Below are 26,542 nucleotides of genomic sequence, written 5' to 3'. Positions count from 1 at the left end.
TTCTGTGTAAAACTTGTGATAATGTTTATCCTCTGCCACTAAATATTTGAGAGTTGTTGACTTATATAATTCACTGCAACATACTTTATAGTAGCACTGCTATGCCATCAGTAAAAGAATATAGGACATTTTTCCTGAATAAATTTTATCTCAGAAGCCACCTCATATTTGTTCTACTTTCAGATTGATTTATACTGTAGCATTCCTGGTTTAGCTTTTTCTTTTGAATTTTAGAATTGCATTTATTCAAAATTGCCTTCAGGCTTCTCCAAAATAGTTTCCTTTATAATCTTAATCTCAGATTCATCTTAATATTTTTACCTTTTTTTTCCTCTCTCCTCATGTTCAATGTAGCAATTAAGAACTCAAAGTAATGATTTCCTGATCGATTGGTTGGTTGATTATAGCAGATCTGTGAAAGTGGAAAAACAGGCTTCTCATGATAGAATATTATTGTGGAACTCACACTCATTATTTCACCTTTTTTTCTTTATTTTCTATATCATGATTTGGAAAAAAATATGGAATATTTTAAATATAAATGGCTTTTGCCTCCTCATTTTTCTTTTAGCAATCCATTACTGCTTTCAGCTACCAACCTGCAGATGCAGAAAAAATCTGGTGGTATACTTTGTTTCTAACAAGGTCTTTCATTGCTATGTGAGAAGAAAAAAAGTGAGAGGTTCAAAATTAAGCTGTCAATGGTACATTTTTACTAAAATTTTGATCTATGCAATTGTGTTGATCTAAATATTCATATTTAAAGTGAATGCTAATCCAGTAGGTTTGTCTTACAATAAAATAATATAGCTTTGAAAATATAACTTCAGTTTAAACCTACCATTTAAAAATATTCAACTGTGTTGTGTGCTACTCCATAATCATGCAACAAGTAACTCTTATTCATTGGCTATAACCTCCAGAAGAGGTTAATCAGGGGGCCAATTCTAATCTAATTTCAAAGAATATATAACAAATTCAAATATTTTTAAATGCATTACCATAAATATATAATGAATTCTGTTTCAACCTAATTCATAGCTTCTGCCAGAGGTATATCTAAACTAAAAATTAAACAGTTGCTTTTTCTTAGAAAATAAATATATTAGAAGAGGCATAGTCAAATTGATAATAATTTAGCAATAACATGATACAATGATACAGTGGTGTCATTTTGATGTGTTACACTCACTCTTTAATTAGTTTTGTAATGTAGTAAGTGATAGTAATCCATTTTCATAATTTCCTATTAAAAAACAACATACTTGAAATGAAAATCCTTTTTCCTTACTCTCTCACTGCATTATTGCACAAAGAATCTGTGACTACTATAACTTCCCTAATGATGTGCAATTATATATATGCCTGTCACATTCCCTTTATGTTCCTGCTACTTTAAGCTAATATTTTCACCTCTTGCCTCATGAATTTTTTTCTTGCTGTCCTTGCTTGTATTGTAGTTGTTTGTTCTCTAATGTAAGGATTATTATGTAAACTGTTTTAAGTTACAGTACTTTAACATATGTTTTCATTGAAGTTGAATCTGAGTTTAAAAGTCTGAATTAAGTCTTAGCTTTAAAATTCACTTTGTTTCAGCTTCAGAGAGGGCTTACATGAAGTTCAAAATATATTGTTCTTTCCATAATTTAAACGGTGCATATTGAGGGAATAGTTTTTAAGGAACAGCTTCGAGTTGTCTCCTTCAGCCTCTGCCTCACCCATGGAATTATTAATAAACCAAAGTTAACGTTCTGTATTCTGAGGAAGAACAGCAAATGACTGCTGAAGCGTGTTCTGCTTCTTTTGGGAAGGGGATACTTCAGTTCTGATGAGGTTTTCATGAGTTCTTGAGAGAAATCAGCAACCAAACCAAATACCAACAGTATTTATTATTCATAGTCACTTAAAGTTTTAAAATGTTAGATGTATAAGAAATGTTAAATTATCTTGTACCTTGATAACAATTTTTGCCTTTCTGTTTTCTCCAAATATCTGAATTAAAAGGCATCTTAAAGAAAATAAAGATGAGAAAAGTCTTAGAAGAGTTAACCATTGTCTGAAAGTTCACATCCCTACTCTGACCTGTCACCAGAATCATGTGCAAATGGATACAACACCTGCAAAAACGAAGGGACATTCTTCCCCAAGGAAACTAAATTCTCGCTGTCCAGAGATCTTTTTATTATTTTCACATTTTTTCTTCTCTGAATTGTTTTGGAAATCATAGTCTGAGGGCATAGAATGGTCTTTTATAAAAGTAAAGAATAACTAAATAATCAGCTGCTACTAGTGATCTGCAGTTTCTTCCTGTAAAGAACTACACTGAGCTGAACAAGATGATATTTCTCCACAAACTGAGCACTGCATTTTGTAGAAATACCCTTCAGTCTTGGAAGTAGGTTGCTTTTTCAGTACAGCCTTGAAACAAGGCTGGTGTGTCCTGTTTCTCATGAATCTTAAGTTCCCAGTGAGGCTAATTAGCCAGTCCAAGTTCTGGGCTTAAAAGCAGAGGGAGCTGTGCCAGCTCAGCATGGTGCTGCAGGGCACACTGTGGGTTGGCCTCTGGTGTTGAGGTGGGAGGTTAGAAAACTTTAGATGACAATATGTATTTTAAATCTGATGCACATTTTCCATGCCACATTTAATTTCCAGTAAAGGCTCTAAGTCTGTTGCAGATCTTCAACATTTACAAAATGCAATTTGCATCTTGTAAGATGTTTGCAAGGTAATTCCACAAAACCGTACATTTTTTGCTTTGCATGCAAAGCTTGAAAAGTTTTGCATATGTGACTTAATTAACTATAAGTAACTGTGAAATATATTACTTTACACTTTTTTCTTCTATTAATGAGATAATACCAAAGGCAATATCGTCTTCTTTTTCAGCATTGATTTACAATCAAAATTTACACATTCATAACAGTCTCATGGTGTAGCTGATCAAAGGGAAAAAAATAAAAAGCCACTTTTATTTGTTAATATAAACACTAAGTATGAAGTTTTCAATTTTCCTTCATTGCATTTTCTATTTAGAACCTGTTAATGCAACTTCCAGCTTCTTGTGTTCTATGAAAGACCATTAAGTATCCAAACAGCACCCTCTTACAAGAAGAATATATATGTAAAGGCATCTGATTTATCTTTATAATCAAAATGCCAAAAATAATCATAGGTTCTTTTGTAGTACTTACAATTTGTAACCCACATTGTTCCCACATTTGCAATTTGTATTTTGATTTTACTGACACATTATGGGTCATGGAAGTCTTTGTTCTCATTTCATAATTTTAGCAGTTACAGCAGTATTTGAAGAGTATAGCTGTATTTCATTTAATCTGGAGGGCAAAATGCCTTTAAAATAAGAATAATTTATTTAAAGAACTTGAATCTGATTTAGAAATGTTTTGATTTTTTAATGTATTTTGTGATGAAAAAGACAAGTCTGTCATTTTTCACCTGCAGTCAGCCTTCAAGCACAGCTTGATGCTAAAAATTTCACTTATAAATGTCTCACAGTGTGTATTCAAGTGGGATGTTATGGCAATAAATAGAAGTATATATTTAAAAACATTAGAATGCTAAAGTCTTACAGAATTCCAAGGTTTCTCATAGAAACCTTTGAGATATATTGATATATTGATCCACTATCTGAAGAAAAAAAAAATTTCAGATAATTCCATTTAGCTGCTAAATGGTATGAAATACGAGCTTTTTCCCTGAGATTTAGGACAACAGAAAACCACAAGAAACAGTCTACTAAAGAGATGCTTTATATAAGCTTTTTTTTTTTTTTTTTGCTTGAAAAGATAAAAGGACTATATTAGCCTTAAAAATTGTTGGGTATGAAAAAAAATAAGGAGGTTTGAAAATAATAAATTTTTCCTTTTAGAAAATGTTATTAGTAAGCCACTGAGGATATTCTGAACCTTTCATTTTTTCCCTAATGGAAGCAACGCCTGTTTTTATATGTCTTAGATATCTTCATCACTGATAAAAATCCTTTTATTTGAAATACAAAACAATTGACATATTTACACACAAATGACTTATTTCTGATAATAATTTTGAGGTATATAAACATTAGAATAAGGACTCAGAAACAGTGGTCCTAGAAAAACATTTAAGAAGTGTCTTCTGTGGTAACTGCCTTCTCTGATTTTTCTTTTACAGTGCAAGACGTATGCCTGTGTTTTAGAGAGTCATCTTATGGGACTTACCATCGACTTCAGCACGGGCTTTGTTTGTTTTGATGCTGCCACAAAGGTAAAGTTCTAAGAAATTTTTCCATCACACTGTTATTATTCCTCATTATTTCTAATATTTTGAGATAAGTAGTACATCCTCAAATTGTCCTTCTCTTTGTTATAGAAACAGATTGTAAAATCTCTCATGCTTTAGTTTAAATTCGAGACTGATTTCTAATTATGTGAGAAATAGTATTCTGTTATTTGCTTGTTATTGAAAAATCAATACTGATACCAATCTGAAACAAGCATCAGATCTTTATTCTTTAATTTCACATGAAAGCCCACACTAATTCAGCTTGATGGTTTGTTTTGCTGGTGTGCCCTTGGTTTTGAGAAAAGATAACTTTCTTAATTTCAATCTCATCTGTGAGCTTGAAAATAATCTTCCATTCTCTTCCCTTGTTTCATGGGAGGGAGTGTGTGCTTTTACAGCTATTCCACAATTCCTAGTTTATATTTTAGCTATTATTTTTCAGGCATCTGTAAAAAGAAAAACTAATCATAGTGCAAATATCTCACCCATCAGCTTTTCCTGTCAGTCTTAAAAAAGCTCAGTAGAACTTATAAAAGAGTTTGCTTTATCAAGCAGATAGTATGGAATCAATTTCCATATTGTATTATTGCACGTCCAAGTCTCAGTAAAACCACTGAGACCCTGAATATGTCATATGTTGACATTTGCACTAATTGCTGGCAAGTCCTAAAATGTGCTCAGGCTTTACTGCTACTACTTGACTCTGCTGTTAATGGTAGAATCTTTCTTCTGAGTGAAACTGTGAAATCTTTCTTCTGAGTTACACTTACCTTCAGTACCTATTTTCCTTTGAGATGCTGCAACATTGCCACCACCAACTGCTGAAAATGCCCTTTTGGCTCCAGAATTTGTTCCTATGCTCTATTTGAAGTCAACCCTTCCTACCTCATTATTCTGCTAATCCAAACCCCTTTATTCTTCCCACTCCATTCTGTTTGTTAGCAGAAAGTGATGAATTTTAAATTTAAACACTTACATAACCTTGTTTCTTTTTGTTAAGCAAATAATCTTGTGTAATTCATCAATGGAACGTGACTATCAGTTTAGAAGGTATTACACTAAAATATCAGTACAACAGAATTAAAATGCAGTAGCTCTGTAAAAAAAATGGTTTTCCCCCACCCTCCAATAATATTTATATATATATATATATTTAAAAGTATAATAAAGAATTTCTTTTGTGTATCTAACCTAAATTACCCTTTCAGTTTTACCCTTTCAGTTTGAACCCATTACTTCTTGTATTATATGTACTGTATTGTATTGCATGTTAGAATTAAGCATTACACCATGAATAAAAAAAAAGGACATTGTTTTGTTAGGTAATCAGGCATTAGGCAATGTGAGATAAGGATGACAATTGCATTAGAAAAGATCAGAAACAATACAATAGGAAGCAACATAATCTGTTGCCAAGTGATTGCTGCAATTAAAATTGTCAAACAAGCCATAAGGTGAAATGTTTGAAATCTAAGTGTGTCAAACGCGTTTTAGTGGGTGCTCAAATAGGAAAAACATTACTTAGTCTCCATCAGTTTATGGAAAGATGAAGATTGTAGTGCTCTTAGCCAAAAATTTATTCAGATATCTTTATTATGAAAATGACAAGTGTAAGTTATGTCTGTGCTGGCAATATTCAACAATATTGCTAATCTCATATATACTGAAATGCAAACTAGACCTGTATAGGCACTAAAGCTAAAAATGCTATTTTCCACCTAATGAAGTTCGTATGAAGCAAACTATGCTTAAAAAAAAGAAAAAAAATTGAAAAAACAATGAGAAATGGAAACCATTTTTTGGGACAGGGAAAACATTAGTACGCTTTTAATTAACATATACCTATCTTAGTAGTATTTATATGTGCATTTGTGAATTAAGGGTATCCAAAAGTCCTAGCAAGTGTTCTGTGAATTAACATACTCAGTATTAAAGACAAAAGCATTATTTAAAATGTCATACCATTTGTGAAAACAATATTTACGCATAATTATTTATAATTTCTGGGATTTTTTGCAATTTGTATTTGAAAAATCAGTACAAACTATTATCTTTCCACTTCCAGTGACAGGGTATCCACAGCTCCCTGGGGCATCCTGTTTCACTGTCTCACCACCTTGATCCTCTAAGAGTCCTTTCTTATGTCCAGTCTGAACTCTACCTTCTTCTACTTTGTCCCTTGTCCTGTCACTGTAGGCCTTGGTAGAAGTTCTTTCCCCATTTTTATATAAACCTCCTTTAATTACTGAGAAGCAGCAGTAAGATCTCCTAGAGCCTTCTCTTCTTCAGGTTCAACAGACCCAACTCTTTCAGCCTGCCTTCATGAAAGAGATGCTCTGATCGTCTTAGCGGTCCTGGTCCTCCTCCTGTACACGTTCTCCTCTGTTATTTTGCTGCTGCTTAGACCAAATTCAGCCACTCCTTTTTGGGTAAAAATTAACTTAAAGCCATATTTCATAGAGTTCGCGAACAGATTGAACTGTTCATTCTGTATTTCTCTCAGAATAACTCAGAATAGCCCTGCAGATGCAAGATATTTTAGTGAATTCACAGGTCTTAGACAAGTACCTGGAGGAAAAATATTATTATATTTTTCCTGCTAAATATTATTAAATCTTTAAAATTCTTATTTATTTATGACATTTTCATGTTTTGGAAACAAAATAGTTTCTGAGAAGTCCTATCTAATATTTTATTGCAGTGATATCTTCAGTAAATCTTCAGGAAATTTCAGTTTTATATTATGTGCTCATGGTATTTAAAGTTTTCTTTCTTAATTGCTAATGAAGTGACTGTGAATTGTCTTTATAAGAGCATAATTACTAATAAACTGAAATGAAGGAAGCCAAGTTCTTGTGTTCATGATTTTTACAGTTATTCAGTTATTCAAATGTTCTAGTTATTTAAGCAGTGCCACAATATTTAAATTCTTTTTTCCTCTCCCATTTCAAGTAAGTGAATAGATTTTGTCCAACATGCCCTGACAAATTGCAGTCAAAATTTCACAAATTTTCTAAACCCCATGCTCACCCCCAGTCTTCATGGACAAGTGTCTAGGAGATAATGGCTCTCATTAAGTTTATGATTTCCAGACAAAAGCCTTACAACCCTGTGTAGGCTTGTTTCCTTGTTTGCTGTCATTTAATCCTTAAATAATACTTAACTATGTAAATTGAAATTAGTGGTTAAAAACTATCATCTGTGCTAAATGTATTTCAAGTCAGACATCATAATTAGATAAAAACATTCTCTCTGTGTCTGCACAGACCTATGATAAATATGAGTACACAAAGTATTAAACTGAGTTATTCAGAAAAAATCTGTGCTGTGATGTGATTATAACAGCACTAGCATAAATCATAGCTGTTTCTGCTGCATATTTCTCTGCTTTCTCGTATTCATTTTCTGACTGATAACTCATAGAGTCAACAGTAGTTTGTCATTTGGAGTATTTTCAAATGATGCTTTATAAAAAGCTGTTGTATTTTCTTGAAAGGAGAATGAACAGCTTTTAAGACTACCTGGTTAAATCTAGTTATGTCAAAATTTCAGAAAATTACTTCTCAATTTAGGTAAAAAAACAAATAAAATTTTGGCCACAAAGTAATTTTTCTCCTTGCACCTTGAAAAGTAATGATGCGTATATTTATGCCCCTATTCTTCTGCAGCACTTTTCAGAGCCAAAGCACCAGTGCAAAATGTCGTCTTTTATTAGCAATGTGTGGTTTGACAGCAAACTGTGACACACAGCCCAAGCCAACACTGGCACATGTTTGATTATGATAATGTTGGTGATGTAGTCCTTAATTTGTGGTAGTTATAAACCTGGAGTCAAAAAGCCACCTGCTTCCTGTGTTGGCATGCACTGAAATGTAATTCTAATCAATAGGGAGTTTCCTCAAGACATCTCTTCACTGGAGACTTCTTCCAAAAAATGCCCACCAGCTTTAACCAATTTTATTTGCTTTATTTGAAATACAAGATGTCAAATAGAATCCCCTCACTGAACTTCCCTCTTTCTTAATTGCTGTTATTCTGTGAAAAGTGAATTTAGCTAATCTTTGTGAATACCCTTTAGATATTTTGTTTTCTTTTCTGCCTTAATCTCATTTCCCAGATTCTGTTTAGTTACTCCTTGAACTACAAGGTGTCTTAGTATACAGGATCTACTCCAGAAATAAGTTTTCACTAGACATGTTCCATATGCTAAATGTTTTGTTTGGTTGGTTTTAAAATATGAAAATTCTAAAAAATGTGCAAAAGGTTCTGTGGCAGTTCTTAGAAGTTATATATACCAAATTTTATCCTGGGTAATTTTTGCACTATTGTGTATCAATGTTTACTGGAGAAAACATTTTTCTCCCATCCTGCCCAACTATATCCTCGCACTCATGTCCTGAATTTGTCTAATATTAGCTAGTATATAAACATCAATGTTTTAATCAACAAATGTAACTCTCATGGGCAATGTCTGTTAGGTATGGACGTACATAGATACTGTGATGAACATTTATAAATAAGATTTGCAGCTGCAATAGCCACCTTAAGAATTAAGTATGGAGACTGATAGGTTAAAGAGAATAACAAGTCATGTACAGAAGTTAATCTGTAACTACTATTTTGAAAGTGGTCCAATGCATAAAACTACTTACTCAAGTGCCATTCAGTAACTGATTCTTAATGTGCTTCCATAAAGAATATATGGGGGGGATATACACCGAAATATGTATATTATATATATTTCTGGATTACTGACATATTCAATAATTTTTTTTTCCATAATGCGCATATTTGCATCATCAATTCTACTAATAATATATTATGTGTTTTTGTGAATATACATTGCCATATACCTCCCTGAGCAAAGTGCTGTGTCTGTAGTCCATCATATTTACTGATCATTAAAACAGCAGTCAAAAATATTTATTTGTCAGAAGAGGAAAAAAGTATCCCTTGTAGGACTGAAAATAAATTAAGGTGCTGCTGAATTATATGGTGGTGCTAGAACAAAGTAAGAAAAGGCTCCATAATGGCCCACAAGGCACCTATCAACAAACTTCAGTGTACCTGGCCTGTGTTCCCTTGCAGAAACCTTCACCAAAATAAGAGAATATTCCATGAACAATAAATAGCATTGCAAATATCTTTAATTTGGTTTCCATACCAAAAGCCTATTAGATCACACAGATCAGTATTTCTCTTAATTTCTTTAAGAACAATCTCCCATGTTTTCTAGGGATATAGACCTTGTCTGTCTCTTCATGAAACTAATACATATACAGCACATTGAAATAAAACAGCATATAAAAACCTTCTTGATATTCAAATTTCAGTAGTAGGGAAGGCAGAAAAAAACAGGTTCACTAGAAAATGGAGATTTAATAATCCAACTCTTGTGAAAAAATATTTATCCCATGCTTCAAGGTTTAAATGTTGAACAAATAGCTACTATAACTTTAATATAAGACATCAGCATGCTTCATTCAGTTTTATGTTCTCTGGCTAGAAACAAATGTTGGTAGGTTTTCCATCAGTGCTAAGAAAATACACTGTAGTCTTTTAGAATTTTATGTAATTTCAGTAATGGACAAGAACAGTTATTTTAAAAGGGCCGACTTTCATGCTTTTTTCCTTTGTCTCATTTTTGTTCTTTATCCTCTGTGTCCTCCCCTGTCTTTCCCTTTACAGTTATAAAGCTGCAGCAGCTGACAAAGGAAATTGCCTTGGACCATAATTCTTTTGCAGTGAGACACTCTCCAGAGATCAGTAACACAGTAGAACTGAGCATGAACAAGATCTTAATCCTACTCAGTTCCCTACCGCTGCTATAACTCTGGACAAAGTGTCACTTGGCAAGAATGAAATCTTTCTCAATTAGCTATGAGACAAACAGACAAATTAAGGTGTATGCCAGGCGCCTGAAGACTCAATTACTTTTATTCTTAGAAACAAGGACCTGGAGGGCTTAAGCTCTTGATTTAGTTTGACTTGTAGGAGTATCATGTATTTTAGTTAGACGACAAACAACATTAGCTTTAAAGGTGCCCAGTAAAGTTTAGCATAATTCTGTAACATATATCATACATTAAAAAATTTCCTTAAAAATCTTAAAGGAAGAATAATCCAAACAGTCAGAGTATCAAGAAAAAAGGAGGCAGTGTTGGAAACAGCTATAGATTTTTGAAGGTGTGATAGAAAACACAACAAAGGAATTTGTTGGAAGTAAAACTTGAAAAGTGACCTCAGACATCCTTTCCTTAATAAAGATGGTTTCTTTGTTTACTCCACCATTTACAGGTGATCTGGGATGTAGCTGTCTAATCAATATAAAACACTGACAGACTTAGGTTTTTTCCAAGCATCCTACTGAAGGCCAAACTTCTTTTGCTATTATAAAATAAAACCTGATTCATGCCTATGGAATGGCATTGTTTATGATTTCCATAGATCATGTAGGTAGACAAGGCGCACTTCATAAAATCATGGGATATCCTGAGCTGGAAGGGACACATAAGAATCATCAAAGTCCAGTTCCTGGTCCTGCACAGTACAGCCCCAAGAATCACACTCTGTGCCTGAGAGCACTGCACAACTTGAGCTCTGTCAGGCTTGGTGCTGTGCCCCCACCCTGAGGAGCCTGTTCCAGTGCCCAAGCACCCTCTGGGTAAAAATCTTTTTCCCAATATCCAACCTAAACCTCCCCTGACATAACTTCAGGCCATTCCCTCAGGTTCTATCACTGTTCACCACAGAGAAGAGAGCAGTGCCTGCCACTCCTCTTTCCTCACAAGGAAGTTGAATAGTAGTGAGGTCTTCCTTTAGTTTCCTCTTCTCCAGGTGGCTTCAGCTGTTCCTCATGTGGCTTCACGGCAGGTGAAATGATGCCATTGTAGCATGTGGTGCAAACACTATTGCTCAAGATTATTAAGTGTAAATAGTCTTTCAGCAAGAAGAGGGCTGGTCCACAGTGAGTAATTCGACACAGAAGAGACAAAACTGTTAAAAATAAATTAAAGTTAGTTCACTTAATCCATAGGACACAAATTAAATGTGTTCTGGCTAGACATTCTTATGTTGACAAAATACACATTTTATTTCCTAGCTGCAATGCTTAATGTTTTCTGTATCCTAAATTATATATCTATCCCAGAACCATGGACTAGTCAGAGATTCACATTTCTATGAATGTTACTTAGAGCATGGTAAGTAAAAATACAGTCACCTATTTATTCTGTTTTTATTTGATAATCTGATCTCTATTTAGGATTAAAACAAACTCCTTGACCCAAAATGAAACAAAAATTCTAATGAATATTTCTAGTCATAGCCCAGGCAAAGATAGTTACAGTTATTATGTATTTCCACATTTCTGATGTCATTACCTAGATGGAAAGAGATTTTGTTTGATATTATCTTACCAAAATTGTATGTTCCAAGATTCTGGGAATGAGTAGCAAAGTGACATATAATATGAATGTGAAAGTCTTTTCTAGGGTGCCTTTGTGAATATGTGTTCTAGATCTAGCACTATTGCTAAGAGTAGAAACAATAATAATTTTCTTCATTTGTATGGCTGTATTACAGGTATAGACAAGTCAATAGCTTTTCTTCCATGTGTAATTTGTACGTTACATTTAAGTACCAACTATAAAATAAAAATATGCACGCAGAGAGCATCCTTTTTAATTATAGTAGAATAACACTAGCAGAAGATAATAGACAGTAATTTGTTTGCAAGACTAGCACAAATGAGTCCTAGATGATTACTTATAAATAAAATATTTCTCATTAAAAAGTATTGGTGAAGAATCTTGGTCCCTTATATGTCACAGGAAAAAAAATCCTGCTAATTCAGTGAATACAGGTTTTTGCTTTTTGATGATTTGTTATTACAATAATTTAATAACATCTCAAGAGGAGTCTTAAATCTAATTTGTCAGCTTGTCTACACAGTTTGTTTGTTTGCATTGCATTCTGGTATTCTTTGAAGTTAATTTTATTAAATGGTGTAAAATGCAAAAGGCAGCCTAAGCAATATATGAATAATAATTGGAAAAAGGATTTATATCTTATTGGTTGTTGCCAATTTTATGCATGATACGTACTGTATTTGTTCAAAGAGATTGTCTTCTTACAGTGCATTTTTCAAGACATGGATTAATTATGTCAGATTTTCTGTGGCCACACTGGGACTGTGCAAATTGTGACACTGGTTATATTTTCAGTGAACGCCTTGGTCCCCACTTGCTGAATTGGACTGCTTGTTATTGTTCCTAAATTCTATCTCTACTCATTAAATGAGAGTTCACTTTTCTCTCATTCATTGAGAAGCAATAAACAGTGCATAGTGAGTTCTCCTCTTCATCTTTCATCAAGGCATCCTAATGTTGTGTGCCATGACTTAAAAGGTGTGCTAGGGTCCTCAAGAGCAGCTGATGCCACTGTCTACAACAGAATCTTTTTTACTTCAGTTGCAATTTGTGCTTTAAAAGGAATTGGTACCTGGCCCACCTGTCAAATCTATTTTAGGGCAAACAAAAATGTATTGCTTCCTATAAATGCTGTATATAGAGCCGTAAAGGATTCTCAGTGATGCAGGTTATGCACAGTTAATGAGGAAGCCCCTTGAAGAGAACATGCTGTTTTTGTCAGCTAAAAGTAGCCCTATGAGTGCTGAGCTCAGTAACACTGCAAACTAGTAAGTACTTCTGCTTATAGTTCATACTTCCTGAAAAATTATTTAGAAAAATTTTATGTGACACACATTTAGATGTTCAACAATTTTCGAAAAAGCCAGCATGTTTTACAAGTGTACTTATTGGTTAAAAGTCAGTATGTATACATAAATATATTTATACAAAATTATAACAGCCTATGTTAACTTTCTGAAGCAATCATTCAACAAATGGTTTCAAGGAACTCTGATATTCAAAGACATTAAAAAATAATGACTGTGACAGTGATGTAGAGCAGTATTCCCAAGGATACCTATACATAATGCAGGAGAATTAGCCTTTAAAATTAGAATTGAGAAGAGTAACCACAGTGAACCCTTAAACACTGAAGTCAAGCTATAGGATCATGAAAGACATCACATGAAACTCTCTCCTGTGTTAATGTCACTGCTGTAGTTTCACATCTGTGTGAAACTGGTGCTCAGGTGAGTGGGTCTGGTCTCATTTCTTACTGTGGCACTATAAAGTAGTAGTTGAAAAAGGATAGATCTGGTCCCTGTTCATTGCTTATGCATTTTGCAGCAATGAAAATGAAGAGAACCCCACTCAGAACATATGAAACCAGAGAGATTAATCCAGTGATCCCCAAGATACTTTATTTTAAGCAATGTGACTGCAGTCACAGCATTTTGTCTGCCTTCTAGACATTTTATGCATACAAAATGGGCTGCACAGGGCAGCACTTCAACCTCTCTGGTAGGAGAAAGGATTTAAATGGGTCTTCCTGGGCATATAATTAACTAATTTACTCAACTTTTGCTATCTAGAATTTGAACTTCTAGTTTAAGTGGTTTAAGCTATCTGTTACACTTATAATGTGGTATAGTATATGGAAGTAAACACACATCCAGACTCTATCCTAACTAACCAGTTCTTGCCATTTCAAACCAGGATGTAGGATTTTTAATTCAGAGCTGCTCTAGAAAAAGAAATAGCCAGAGTGATTTCTTGAAATACTTGGTATTCATGACTTGGTGACTTAGAGCTCTCAACATTTCCCTATTCTTATTTTTGCAAATGACTGATCCCTCACGTGGACAATTTTGAGGGAAAGTGTATGCAATTTGTTGAAGATCACTCGAAAGGAGCAGATAATTCTTTCATGTGGGAATCATTTAATGCATTGTCAATAGCATTTCTACTCCTTACACTTTAGATGAAGAGTATTTAATTGTCTCTGCAGAGACTCAATTTGAGGAGCTTGTTTTAGTATCTTGATGTTGAAGTGCAGTTTTGTTGAGATTAGTTCTCTCCACACTATAAACCTGATTTGGAAATGTTCTTAAGTAAGAGCCCTGGCTGAGTAGTAGTCTCCAAAACCAATGTTATGCATAAATTGAAGTGTGTTCCTGAGTTGTGCCTGGGATTTGGTGTGACTGTCATTCTCTTTCCTCTGAATGGGAATGAAGTACATGGCAAAGTATAGAAATGTCAAAGTACCTCAGTTCTATACATCCTTCATCTTCATTCAAACTTAATCTGACTGGGAATAAGGCCAGGTACCCTGGGATTTTGCCTGCACATCTAAGGGTCCTTGCTAAAGCTGCATCTCTGTCCTGGCTTCTCCATATATCATCAGAGAAGAGAAAGATGATAGCTCATTGCTTTGATTGTTTTCTCCTGAGATAAAGAGACAATCAGTACCCTTTACATTTCTCATCCAGGAAATGACATACCTAAGTAGATTTGCTGTCCCTGCAGAAAGGCAATGGTCTTGATCTTCTGACAAGATTTCATAGATCTGTAAAATAAAAAGGAGTTTACAAAGCAGGTAGGAATATAGCCAGCTGAATGATGTTATGTACTGGATTGTTTTGCTTAGATGGTTTTTTTCTTACCTCACTATTTGTAAAATATAAATAAACATCTTTGATCAAACAAAGTCAAAGGAATTTCACACACACAGAAATGAGGGAAGCTGTTCTATTTTCTGTAGCACAGATTGGTGGGCTCAGGAGGACGACATTTGAAACAAATAGGATATATTTTCACATAAACTGCCAAATTCCTGTGGTTTATGTGAAACAGTATGTCCTTAACTCTGTTTATGGCAGATGGGAGCTCACCTGTCACTTACACACAGAGAATGAAAGTGGTGCTGAGACTGGGGCTCTTTCTTTTAATCTGGAAGGGGGAACTATATAGAGACAATTGTGGAGAAAAATTCTAGCATTTGCTTTGTGTATGGAGCACAGTTAAGATGTCCTTGTGGTTTCTTCTCTTGTTAGGTTGCTAAGAGAAACACAACAAACTCTATTCAGCTTGGTGCAGGGTAGAGATTTTTGCCAGGCATAAAGAGACCAATACATCCCGAAGCAAAGGGCCCTGCATAGATTTAGGACAGATTTTAAAGATTTGACCTCCCCCATGTTCAGTTTAATTCCCAGTAGATAGTAAACCATTCATAGATAAAGACTAAGAGCACAGATGGAAGTGTCGTCCTACACCACTGAGAGGGAGTAATTTACAAACCCTTGTAAAAAAGTGTTGCTTTAAGTTTCTGTGCTGTCAGATGCCTGTAAATTAATGTTCATCAAAGCAGTAGAACAATGTAAGTGATGATGACCTCCTAATTATGTGAAATGCTACTGGAATCACAGCAAAGCATTTTAAGAATTGAAATATCTGGACGGTGGGGGATGTCTTTAAATGAGGAGGAAAAGACAACAAAAATAGCTCTTTTCCATTTTTAAGCAAAGTAGTTTAAAATTGTTTTAGTCTCCATAAATCCACACTGAATATAATTATAAAAAGATTTTTTTCTAGAAATCTGTACATTTTATTAATTGTATATTTACTTTGTAAAGCATTATGTCTTTTTCAACAAGATGCAATGTGATTCATAATACAATTACTTGAAAGGCCACTGATACAGTTAGAGTTAATTACTTGCTCAAATTCCTCACTTGAGCTCTCATAAATAAACTCAAAATATGGTCTCCTTAAAGAAATTTCTTTTGTTACTTTATCTTTTAAAAATAGAGATTTGTTTTTACTATGATATGCCCTTTATGTTAAGACTAGAATTTTTTAGTATGGAAGGAAGGGTCTTTTATGTCAGATCAACACTCCAGATACAGTAGCAAATCCACAGATTCATCAGTGGAAAAAAAATCCTTCTTTTTTCTTTAAATGCTAAGTGTAGATAAAGGAATTTCAGGGTAAATTTCACAAATGTAGTCTGACAGCTGTTATTCAAGCACTGCCAAAGTGTAACATATCTATATGATTAAAGGAACATCTGACCACAGAACACTACATTTATTTAATTACACACCATAGAGATGTTAAAACTTTCCTTGGAAGGAGATCAGCTATTTCTAATACAATTTTCAATGATAGCTACATTGATTTGTGTGTGATTTTTTTTTTTTTCCCTTTAGGCTGTGCTTTGGAGGTACAAGTTTTCCCAGCTCAAAGGTTCTTCAGATGATGGGAAGAGCAAAATCAAATTTTTGTTCCAAAACCAAGATACTAAACAAATCGAAGCAAAGGTAAAAACAATACATTGTTTGTATAAAGGCAATATACAATTTTCAAAGCAGCTAGGGGAGCAGGGAAGTATAGTAAACAAAGTTACTTGGAAATATTAGATTAACGCACAAAAAATGCAAAGAAAACTGATGAAATTGAAGAAAACTGAACAAATTACTTTTATCCAGTTAAAAGTTTTTTGAAATGTGTAATTAGATTTAAAAATAATAAAATGCAGGAAGTATGGTATATATGGGTTTAGGCATGTTTTCCAACTCTCCTCTTTGTCATTGTGATAAAGCTATCTGAGAGCTTGAATACCCTGTTTATTGCCTATAAATGTATCATGAAGAAATGATGGGAAATATATCCTTAAGTCAAGCAGGGAGAAAAACTCAGCAAAGGTTACAAATCTGTTTTTATTTCTCAGAGGAAAAAAAAAAGTGTGGATTAAATACATATTTCCCAAGACTGAAGTGTCTGTATGTAGTGCAAAATCAGAAAAGTTGTATTTCCAGGCATGCTTTTGATTCAAGAGTTAATTCATGAAAATAGTAGCTGTGAGAGATTTAAGCTTACAACAATTTATGTCTTTTGAGATGACGGCCATTTACTGTCTCAATGTTTGTGAGCAGTGATCTTCCCAAGGTCTGCAATGGTTGTAACTGCCTTAGAGTCTGAGTCAAACTTCTTTTTTTTACTAGAATCCAAATTTTAGTGTAAACCTACAGACTGTCTCTTGTTGATATCTAAGCTTTGCTTTTAAAGCATTTACTATACTGCTTTTCCTGACCATGTTGGAGACAAATTTGCTGAATGAACGTGATAACAAAACAGTTCCATGAGCAAAAAGGAAATAGTTAAATAAATTGTCTGTAAGTGCTAAATATGTAGAGTATTATAAAATATGTCAAGAAAAAAATGCATTGTTTTGGGGATAGTTATCTATTTAAATGCCAGTAGCTACTTTAGGCATCTTTCTCCATGTCTCTTTATGCTTCATGTTATTTTCAACCCAGCAGCTATTTACTTGATTTTGAGTGTTTTACTCAAATAAAGTATAGTAAAATAAAGGTATGTAAGAGTTCCCATTAAATCAACAGCAATAAAATGTGGGGACCACAGTTTTGATACATTCATGTTCTGCTGCATCTCGAAGATAAATATTTTCTTATTTCTGATTTCCTTCAGAAATATTTTTAGTGGTGCAGAACTTTTTTCAGCTCTAATAAGACAATAGAGTTTAACCTAATGTCATGAGGATGATTTTCTCTTAATTGTAAAATTTTATTCTGCTCTTATGTACAGATGAAGGATGAAAGTCATCATTATTTTTCTAATATCTGTCTGCTATTGCTGTCATATTAACACATTATTTTACCACTAATCAAAATTCATAGGAGTCCAAGAATGACTGTTGGGGTGTTTGAGGATTTTGGGGATTTTAGTTTCCTTTTTTTTTTTTTAAACTGGTAAAATTAGAATGTATTTCTAATACTGAATTACATTTTTAAAATAATAATAAAATACAGATTTTGAAAAAATAGGGTTTTTTTAAAGTTTTAAATTATATCTGTCATATAAGTCACTTGGAGATACATGAGTATGTTGGACATACACAAGCCTTAGAGATAGCCTGTGCCTTTATTGTACCTGTTATTATTTCCACTCAAATTGAATTTTAGAAAATACTACCAAACTTGTATTAAGGCAGGAATGCTAGTTACACCTTATGAAGCTAGGGTATTATAGAAACCTGCTAGCATGCTTGTTAATATGCTGTCTTGTTCCCTGGTTGTTTCTCTTTACTATAAATTTAAACTTTCTCATAACTCAATTTTGAAATAAGAATTTATTTATTTATTTTCTTGGTGAGCAAAGCATATCAACTACATGCAAAGATGTCAGGTTACATTCTCTTTGGAAGGTGCTGTGGCATTTATAATAAGCAATTCTATCTATTCCAATTTGTTTACATATTTAGTATGTTGCTTAATCTAAGAAATGTAGATAAATGTGTCTGTAAAATGAATGTGAAGGTTCTGGGGTCATATATTTTCAACTCTGGCTACCTTAGAATTTTATGGATAAGCCCCTTCTGTATCCTTTAAATCTTTCATAGATTTAAAGCACTTTCATCGTAAGGAGAGGTGGAACAGTCTAGCCTCTATTTTCTTGCTTTACATTCCTGAGTCAGAAGTATAGCTATTTGTGGAACTGTTGAGTCATTAGGAAATGTTAATCAGATTTTCAGAAATATTTGTAATGCCAGATTTCATGAATACTGTATGCAGACTTCATTTGAAATCAGAGGATGGAAATTTTGTAAAACATTTGTTAAAGGTTGTGATGAATATTCATGCCACAGCTATCATCACCTGTTAAATGCAGCCCTGTTTTGCAGCTGGCCTGGAGACCCACTGCTGCAGCATTTTCTTTATGATTCTATTATTTTTTTCCCTAAGTTATAATACATGGGGAATAATCAGAATGTGGTGAAAGGAGAACTCTGCAGGGAATAAAAACCAAAAATTGAGGAGCCATTGCAGCAATGTATTAGGGCTCTTTACTTACTTATTCCCAAGTAGCAACGTGGAAGCAGGGCATAGCAGGTGACTTTCGACACCATAAATACTGTGTTCAGTTTTGGGCCACTAACTAAGAGAAAGACATTAAGGTGGTGAAGTGAGGCCAGAAAAGGCCAACAGAGCTGGTGAAGGGTCTGGAACACAAGTGTGATGAGGAGCAACTGATGGAGCTGGGGTTGTCTAGCCTGGAGAAAAGGAGGCTCAGGAGGAATCTCATTGCTCTCTACAACTGCTTAAAAGGAGACTGTAGGCAGGTGGGTCAGCCTGTTCTCATAAGCAGCAAGCAATTGGACAAGATTAAATGGCTTCAAGTTGCACCAGGGGAGGTATAGATTGGATACTAGGAAAAATATATTCACCAGGAGGGTTATCAATAATTGGAACAGGCTGCTCAGGGAAGTGGCAGAATCACCACTCCCAAAGGGACAATCTAGATATGTAGAGGTAGCACTGGGGACATGCTTTAGTAGTGGACTTGGCAGTGCTGGATTAACCATTGTACTCAATAAACATCCTATTCAACCTAAATTATTCTATGATTCTATATAATAGCTTCACAGAAAAATATGAGTTATCAAAACCAAATTCTTCCCATCTTCCTTCATTTATAATGCAGAACATTTTGTATATTTCATGCTTTCCCAGATGTGTGTGATTATGGCAAATTGAACCTCTGTGATAATACCTTTTAGCTTTAGAACACTTATTCATGATCTGCAGAATCAAGAGTGTCAAAATGCTCATCTATTGAATTTTGATCCAAACTTAGACAAATTTGTTGTTATTCTAGAAATGTGATCCAAATTGTAGATATACATTTCTTGGGAAAAAAATAAGTATGCACCCACATTTTAAATTTTTTCATACAATCTTCATAATTGTCCAGCACCTTTTCTGTATTCTGGTGGAATATACTGAGATACCAATGTTAATGTTAGAAAAATCTAGGAAAAATGCATTTTGGAGTAAAGTCAAGCACCACGTACTGGTGGTTATCAGTTAGCTTTTGTTGTTATTATTGTTGTTGTTGTTGGGAAAAACACTTGCCACCAAAGTTTATATTCTTAAGTAAAAGAAAGTCCTTCACTGACAGTGAAGAGCTAAGATTTTTATGATACTGTCAACATTTTTTGTAGTGTGTTTCATGCCTGACTTAAAAAATTCAAAATGGCATGCCTTGAGACATACAGCTTGTGCGATGGATTTAGTTAGAGTTTGACTTATTTCCCAGTATTGTTCTTTTCAGCTTTGAAATAATTTTAGGTGTTTAAACATTTCAAATACTGCCTTTTTTTCCTGTAGAGACATTGTACTCATGCTTTTTTCTTTGGCTTCTCTCTAAGTGAAATTATGTTATTGTAAAGATATATAATGTAGAATAAAAGAAATGTGTCCTCATGGATTTAAGCAGTTCAAGTCTAAAAATCTGAACAATAATTACCATAGGTCACAGCAGTGGGTCTATGGCAGGGGGCCTGAAAGCAAACACCTAACTGAGAAGGTATCTAAGGCAAGGTCTAAGTGGTTTCTGACAAGAAAACCACTTAAGGGTAGCATTAATCACTGATACCCCTTAGACATTCCAATCTGTAGGTTATTTCCCAGCTGTCACTCAGCAGGAGATATTGCACAATTTTGCTCAGTGAGACAAAATTTTTATGAGTGAGAGCTACAAAATAGAGCTGTCACCTTGACAGAATGTGGAGCCAATGTGTCCCTATATTTGTTCTTACTGAGCTGTTTGGGTTAAAAAAAGAACTAACTTGGGTTAAAAAAAAAAAAAAAAAACTAAACACAGGAGGGCAAAGCTTTCTCTGCATCTGTACGGCTTCCTATCTAGTTTCTTATCAGTTTACCTGTTTGTTTAGCTATAGTTTAATGATCTATTAGTGTCTCAATAGTATCACAGCAGCTTCTGGAGGTGATACACAATCTAAGGACTGTAATAAACTCAGAGTGGTGTGACCTTCAATATTAAGAGTTACTGTTTTGAGATAAACATATGCTTCCAAACATAGGAGTAAATGATGTGTATAAAAATCAGCATCTTACATTACTGAATTTTTACCAAACTGGGAACTGAGGGTCTTTCTGTGCTTGGTAAACACGGATGACTCAAAAGCTGCACTTCAGTCTGTGCTTTCACCTCCCCAGCTTGCAGCACAACAGTTCTCTCAGAAAAAGGCAAAGCCATATTGCTGTGCTACATCAGGCGTGCTTTTGTTCACAGGTTGGGTGAACTCCTAAGCTGAGCAGTGCAAAACTGTAGTAGATACAAAAATAAGTTTATCAAGATGAATGTCCAGTCAACTGTCTTCATCTATTTGAATATGGAAAACCAAAGAAGGCACAAATATTGTATCAGCTAAGGAAGAAATTAAACTTCAAGGATTTCACATTAGTCTCATTATTAATTAATACTATCTTAGTATTAATTAATGCAAATTAATAGTACTTGAAATTATCTTGTAAAGAAATCTAATCTAAATATCCTGAATGACTACTGATCACATTACTGTGAACAAAATACCCACTTTCTACTGTTGCAAGGTGACTTGATGGGTGCTTGCATCATTTTCCAGGCTGACATTTCTGCTCATTTCAAGTCTGTTCTCCAAAATGCAATTTTAAATTAATCCTTGTTCTTAGCCTTGAGGGTTTTTCAGTGAGCATCACAGTGCTCTTCACATTTAGAGTATCATCTTTAAATGGGTTATAAGTATACAGCCTTAAGATTTTTATAGAGTGATTGCTCAGTTGCTGTTACTGAATTTTTGAATTCACATTTCTGACTTGTGTTGATTTCTGTGGTTCAGTTTTTAGTTTCCCCATGTCTTGCACATGGATTATTTGTCTAATATCTATTTTAGATCAGATTTTATGCAAATTAGAGAGACCATGTAACTCCACTTTTGATGAACAAATATCTTCTCATGTCAGCTGTTTATATATGGATGAAAGAGAAAACTTTTTTAAATATACCAAAGGTACTTCAAAACAAAATTGCTGGATTTTGTAAATGTATCATTTATGTAATTGTATCATACTACATAATATATGTATAATACAATGCAATAAGAGATTGCTGAGGTTTGTTTTTTTATTTTGGTAAAACTCCCTTTTTTCTCTTTCTTTCTCTGTCTTTTTAATCACAAAGACTTTCTTTATGAAAGGCTACTAGAATTCCAATATACTTCTGGTATTTTCACTGACTGCATCTTTCTCACATGCCCTTTTGCCCACTTATGTTGTCCTCAGCAGGAAGTGCAGATGTTCAGATTAACAATCTGGTGTAATGACAGCAATGTAAGGTGAGAGCAGTTTAATCAAAAGATAGCTTAGAAAGACAATTTGAAGACCAGAGGGTACACTGATACTCCTCAGAGAGTAGGGTCTTAGCTGAGCTGTACAGGCAACAGTCTGGAAATTGTAATAATAGCAAATTGTGTGCTTGTGCATAGCCAAGTAGAAGTGGCTTAAATTAGGATTTCTTTGCTTTTTGGAGGATTCAGAGCACATGACTTTCCCTACTGGTATCAACTTCAAGGGTTTAATTGCATATTTTTTCAGGTTTCTTTGGATTTTTCTGTTTGCTCACTTGAAACTTCATCTGTCCCATGTGTGCAGTACACACTACCCTGCCTAGAGGAAAGTGTATGCAGACAAAAGTATGGCTGAGGACAAAGTGTGTACAGAAACAACCAGGGTGGCTGGGGGTGCACAAGAGCCTGTGGGTTCCCCTCTGTCTGCTGGCAGTAGTGCCAACCTGGAGACACCTATAGGGGCAAGTTCCCAGCAGAATTGAGGGCATGTTTTTTCCTGTCAGCAGCCCTGGACATGGAGTCGTATCTGTTTGTTAAGGTTTATTGTGATTAGGCTGATCTGCCTGAAAAGTGTAGTTGCTGATGATAATGTCTTGTTCCCATCAATCAGGCTTCTGGGAACTGAGTTGCAGCCATTAATCAGACGCACTTGTACTTGCCACATACCAGTCAGCCTACTGTGCGTCAAGGTGCTTTAATTTCTAGTTAAAAATGCATGTCTTCATTGGAAATAATAACTGAGCATTTGCTGATTTCTCAGTGCTGTTCTTTTCAGTCAAAGTAATTTCCATGTTGTGTCATTACTGTTGATAACAGTTATCAAGTGGGAACATCCAGAGGATGTTCTGTTGCCTCACCCATTTCCCTTGATGGTCAATTGAGCAGTGGATACTCCTGATGTGTTACTAGTGCAGAAAGCTGTGATAACTCTTGGAAATAATTATACTCATGCTCTGTGAAAATTCAGTGTCCAGTAATTATGATGGTAACAACATTACCAAATTGACTTGAACAATTTTCCAACAGTAGCATTTGTTTTAATATGGTTATCTCGTTGAGACATAGGGGGAATTGGAGTCTTTCTACAGATAATACATGCAATTGATATTAAAAAAATTTCACGGTTCCACTGAATATTTATTCCCTTATCTAAAGCTTAGGGTGTGTTTTTATAGTACTAAAAAGGTAAAAAAATAAATTAATGAAATGAAGTTAACTGAAAAGCAACTTAATTCCAATGACTCATAGTTGTTATTCTGAAATAGCTCCCATAATTCCTTGTTTCCTCATCTGTGAATGACCATTGTTTTCTTATTTATGATAAATTTTCTTATTTTAAAATTTAAAGGAGGAAAAATCCACATTGATGGAGTGATAAAATTTCCATCCTTTTTGGGTTTAAAACTGAGAATGTCTCTAAATGGATTAGTCTTTTATAGAGACACAGCTGGCAGGTTTGTGAAACTTGGCATAAATTTTGTCTTCTTTATTGAAAATTGGTCATCAGGGGAGTTTAAGGAACCTCATGAGATGTCATCAGTTTGTTTCTGAGCATGTCTGAAGGTCATGTGCTGAGGCTGCAGGAGACCTGAACAAAGCTTCACCCATTCAGTACATCGCTAGACACTCTGCACATCCAGCTGTCTGCTTTCACGCTGTTGTCCCTCACCCATGAGGGCTTTATGAATGTCCCCATGTATTCTGTGAAGTAGTGTCTTCCAGGAAATCTCAAGAGGCAGAAAATTGCAGGTTGATGTCCTTTGAGAGATTTAGCAATTTTTGTTCAATTTACAACATTTTCATTATTCTTCCAAACAAAAGAGCAAAACTCTGGCACTATACAGCCTGGCAATACCAATGCTAGACAGAAAGACAAGTAGAATATACCACAGATAGCAATTATTGGCTTCATGTTGCAATGAAAAAATCCGTATGGGCAGTGAATCAAAGCAGAAATGTAAAATCTGTACTGCTTCCCCTAGACTTATATTGAAGTATTGAAGTATTGAATTACTGAGGTATTGAAGTGCCTCTGTAATTGCTTACAAATGCAACAGATATTTATTGATTAAATACCAGCTTCAAAAACACATACTGAAAATAATCTAAAAAAATTGATCAGATAAGGTCAATTAGACATAAAGGAGCAAACTTATATGTGCTAAAAAATGTAGTTTTTATTTATTTTCTCTCTGGTGTGGTCCAAAGAAGTCCAGCTAGTCTGCTGAACAGGCTATAAATAAATGTAAATAAAAGCAGAAAAATAAGGAATTTTTATAATATTCCTAATAAATTTAAAACATGGAATATATTCATTTTTTGTCCCAATAACAAATCCAAATTATCACTATGTGATAGTAGCATATTTTGAAAACATATCCTCTCTTTTTTAATATGTATTGAAGAATCAGGTAAGAAAATAGCTGTTTAATAGTGTGATTTAATAGCTGATTAACAGTGCGAGGAGACGTGAAGAACAAATGTAATATATGTGTAACTCAGCATTATTAATTTTTGTGGGCACATTGGTTAAATGGTAGTAGTCCAGAGGTGTGCAGACTGTTACAGCACAGCCATAAAGTTTCTATATAAATTAACCTGCAAAAGTGCCAGATGTGCATTAACCTGAGCAAAAAAAAAATTATATAGTGTCACTTTCTTTCCCCTTTAGCTAGTAGGATCTCATATTTGTATGAGGCACTTAACCCAGAAATTTGTCCATCTTAGCCTCCAAGCAACTATTTACAGAATGTTCAATTTTCAATGCCTAAGTCTCTATAATGGAGAATTGTAAGGCACATCAGCGGAATTACATCAAGGTATTAAAATTATTGCTGTTGTAACAGTGGTTTATTCCTGGTTATATGTTTATGGGGTATTTTTCCATTTCATGTTTAATCTATTTTTTTTTTTTTTTCCCACTTCCAGGAGCTGGAGTTTTCTAACCTGTTTGCAGTCCTTCACTGTATCCACTCATTCTTTGCAGCCAAAGTGGCTTGTTTGGACCCTTTGTATGTAGGCAGCCAAGCCACAGCTTCTGCTGCTCCCACAACTTCTGGTACTGGCAAATTAAAGTATTCTACTTGACATCCCCCATGACAGCACTGCCACTTAACAAGGAGACATAAAAATGTATAAATATTCATAAGATTTAGACCTTTGGTGAACCATGTATGTGGAAACCAATCCTGGAGGCAAGACATCTTGCAGCATCAGCAGATAAATGGTCACGTGGGATCATAATTTCATCTCGGTTCTGCAAGACATCAGTAAATAATCCTAGTCAAAACCCCAGAATAGGATGGATATGCTTTTAGTATTATCTATTTGTACTTAGTGCTTTAAGCAACAGTGGAAGCAAAGGAATAAATGGCGAAATGAAGCACTTGAGTATTTAATAAAATTTTCAAATTGCTGTAATAATACACAAATAGAATTGTCATTTTCCTCTTTTCAGATGTTTTTTAATGACAATGTGCTAAACTCTGAGTATGAACATAATGCCCTATCATTATATTATAAACGAGACCAAGCATACAGTACATGGCGACAAAGGAGATAAGCATGAAAAGACATATGTGTAAGTACCTCCTCAAATAAGAAAGCACTTTAAGCACTGTTGTACATCCACACTTGTTTTCATACATGGAATCATGCTGCTTTTTCCATTTTGTTCTCTTCATCTAACAGGAACAACAGCAAACATATAGCCATACTGGTCTGATACATTAAAAACAAAACACAACAAAACAAGCCACAAAAAGAAAAAACACTTTCATGGATAAGTCCCTCTTCTTCAAGTAAAAATAATGGCATATGAATTTAATTTTAATTATAAATTAGTGCAAGTACAAAACATAGTGTGTCATCTGTTTATTTCCTCCTTTTTTTTTGTTAAGAATTAAATACTGTAAATCTAACAGTCTTTGTTCACAAGAGTTTGAAATTGTTTCAGACAATTCACTTAATATATTGTTTCCATGGCTAACCTGGATTTCACATCATAGTTGGAACTTATGTTTCATTTAAACTCTCAACAAATAGACATTTTTCATTATGCTTTAAAAATTATTTTACCCTTTGAATTCTTAATAAGTTATTTAATAAATATATTGATAGTAAGACAGGAATAAATTGAATA

General features: G+C 34.2%; 1 protein-coding gene across 2 annotated transcripts in view; it reads left to right on the top strand.

The window, feature by feature from the left end:
* The window catches only part of SNTG1 (syntrophin gamma 1), a 311,971-nt gene extending 285,712 nt beyond the window's left edge, over positions 1-26,259 (top strand). For both annotated transcript variants that reach the window (XM_054284649.1, XM_054284651.1), the window contains exons 16-18: positions 4,171-4,263; positions 16,400-16,510; positions 25,330-26,259. In XM_054284649.1, coding sequence (XP_054140624.1) covers positions 4,171-4,263; positions 16,400-16,510; positions 25,330-25,488 — 363 coding nt within the window. In that variant the 3' untranslated portion in view covers positions 25,489-26,259. The remainder of the gene's footprint in view (positions 1-4,170; positions 4,264-16,399; positions 16,511-25,329) is intronic.
* The last annotated feature ends 283 nt before the right edge of the window (positions 26,260-26,542 follow it).

This window comes from Melozone crissalis, unplaced genomic scaffold (assembly GCF_028551555.1).
Source record: "Melozone crissalis strain CALT ecotype California unplaced genomic scaffold, PUWL_Pcris_2 ptg000042l_1, whole genome shotgun sequence".
NCBI classification, from domain to species: Eukaryota; Metazoa; Chordata; class Aves; order Passeriformes; family Passerellidae; genus Melozone; species Melozone crissalis.
Note: the sequence above shows the minus strand (reverse complement) of the source record. Positions and strands in the feature narration are given on the sequence as shown.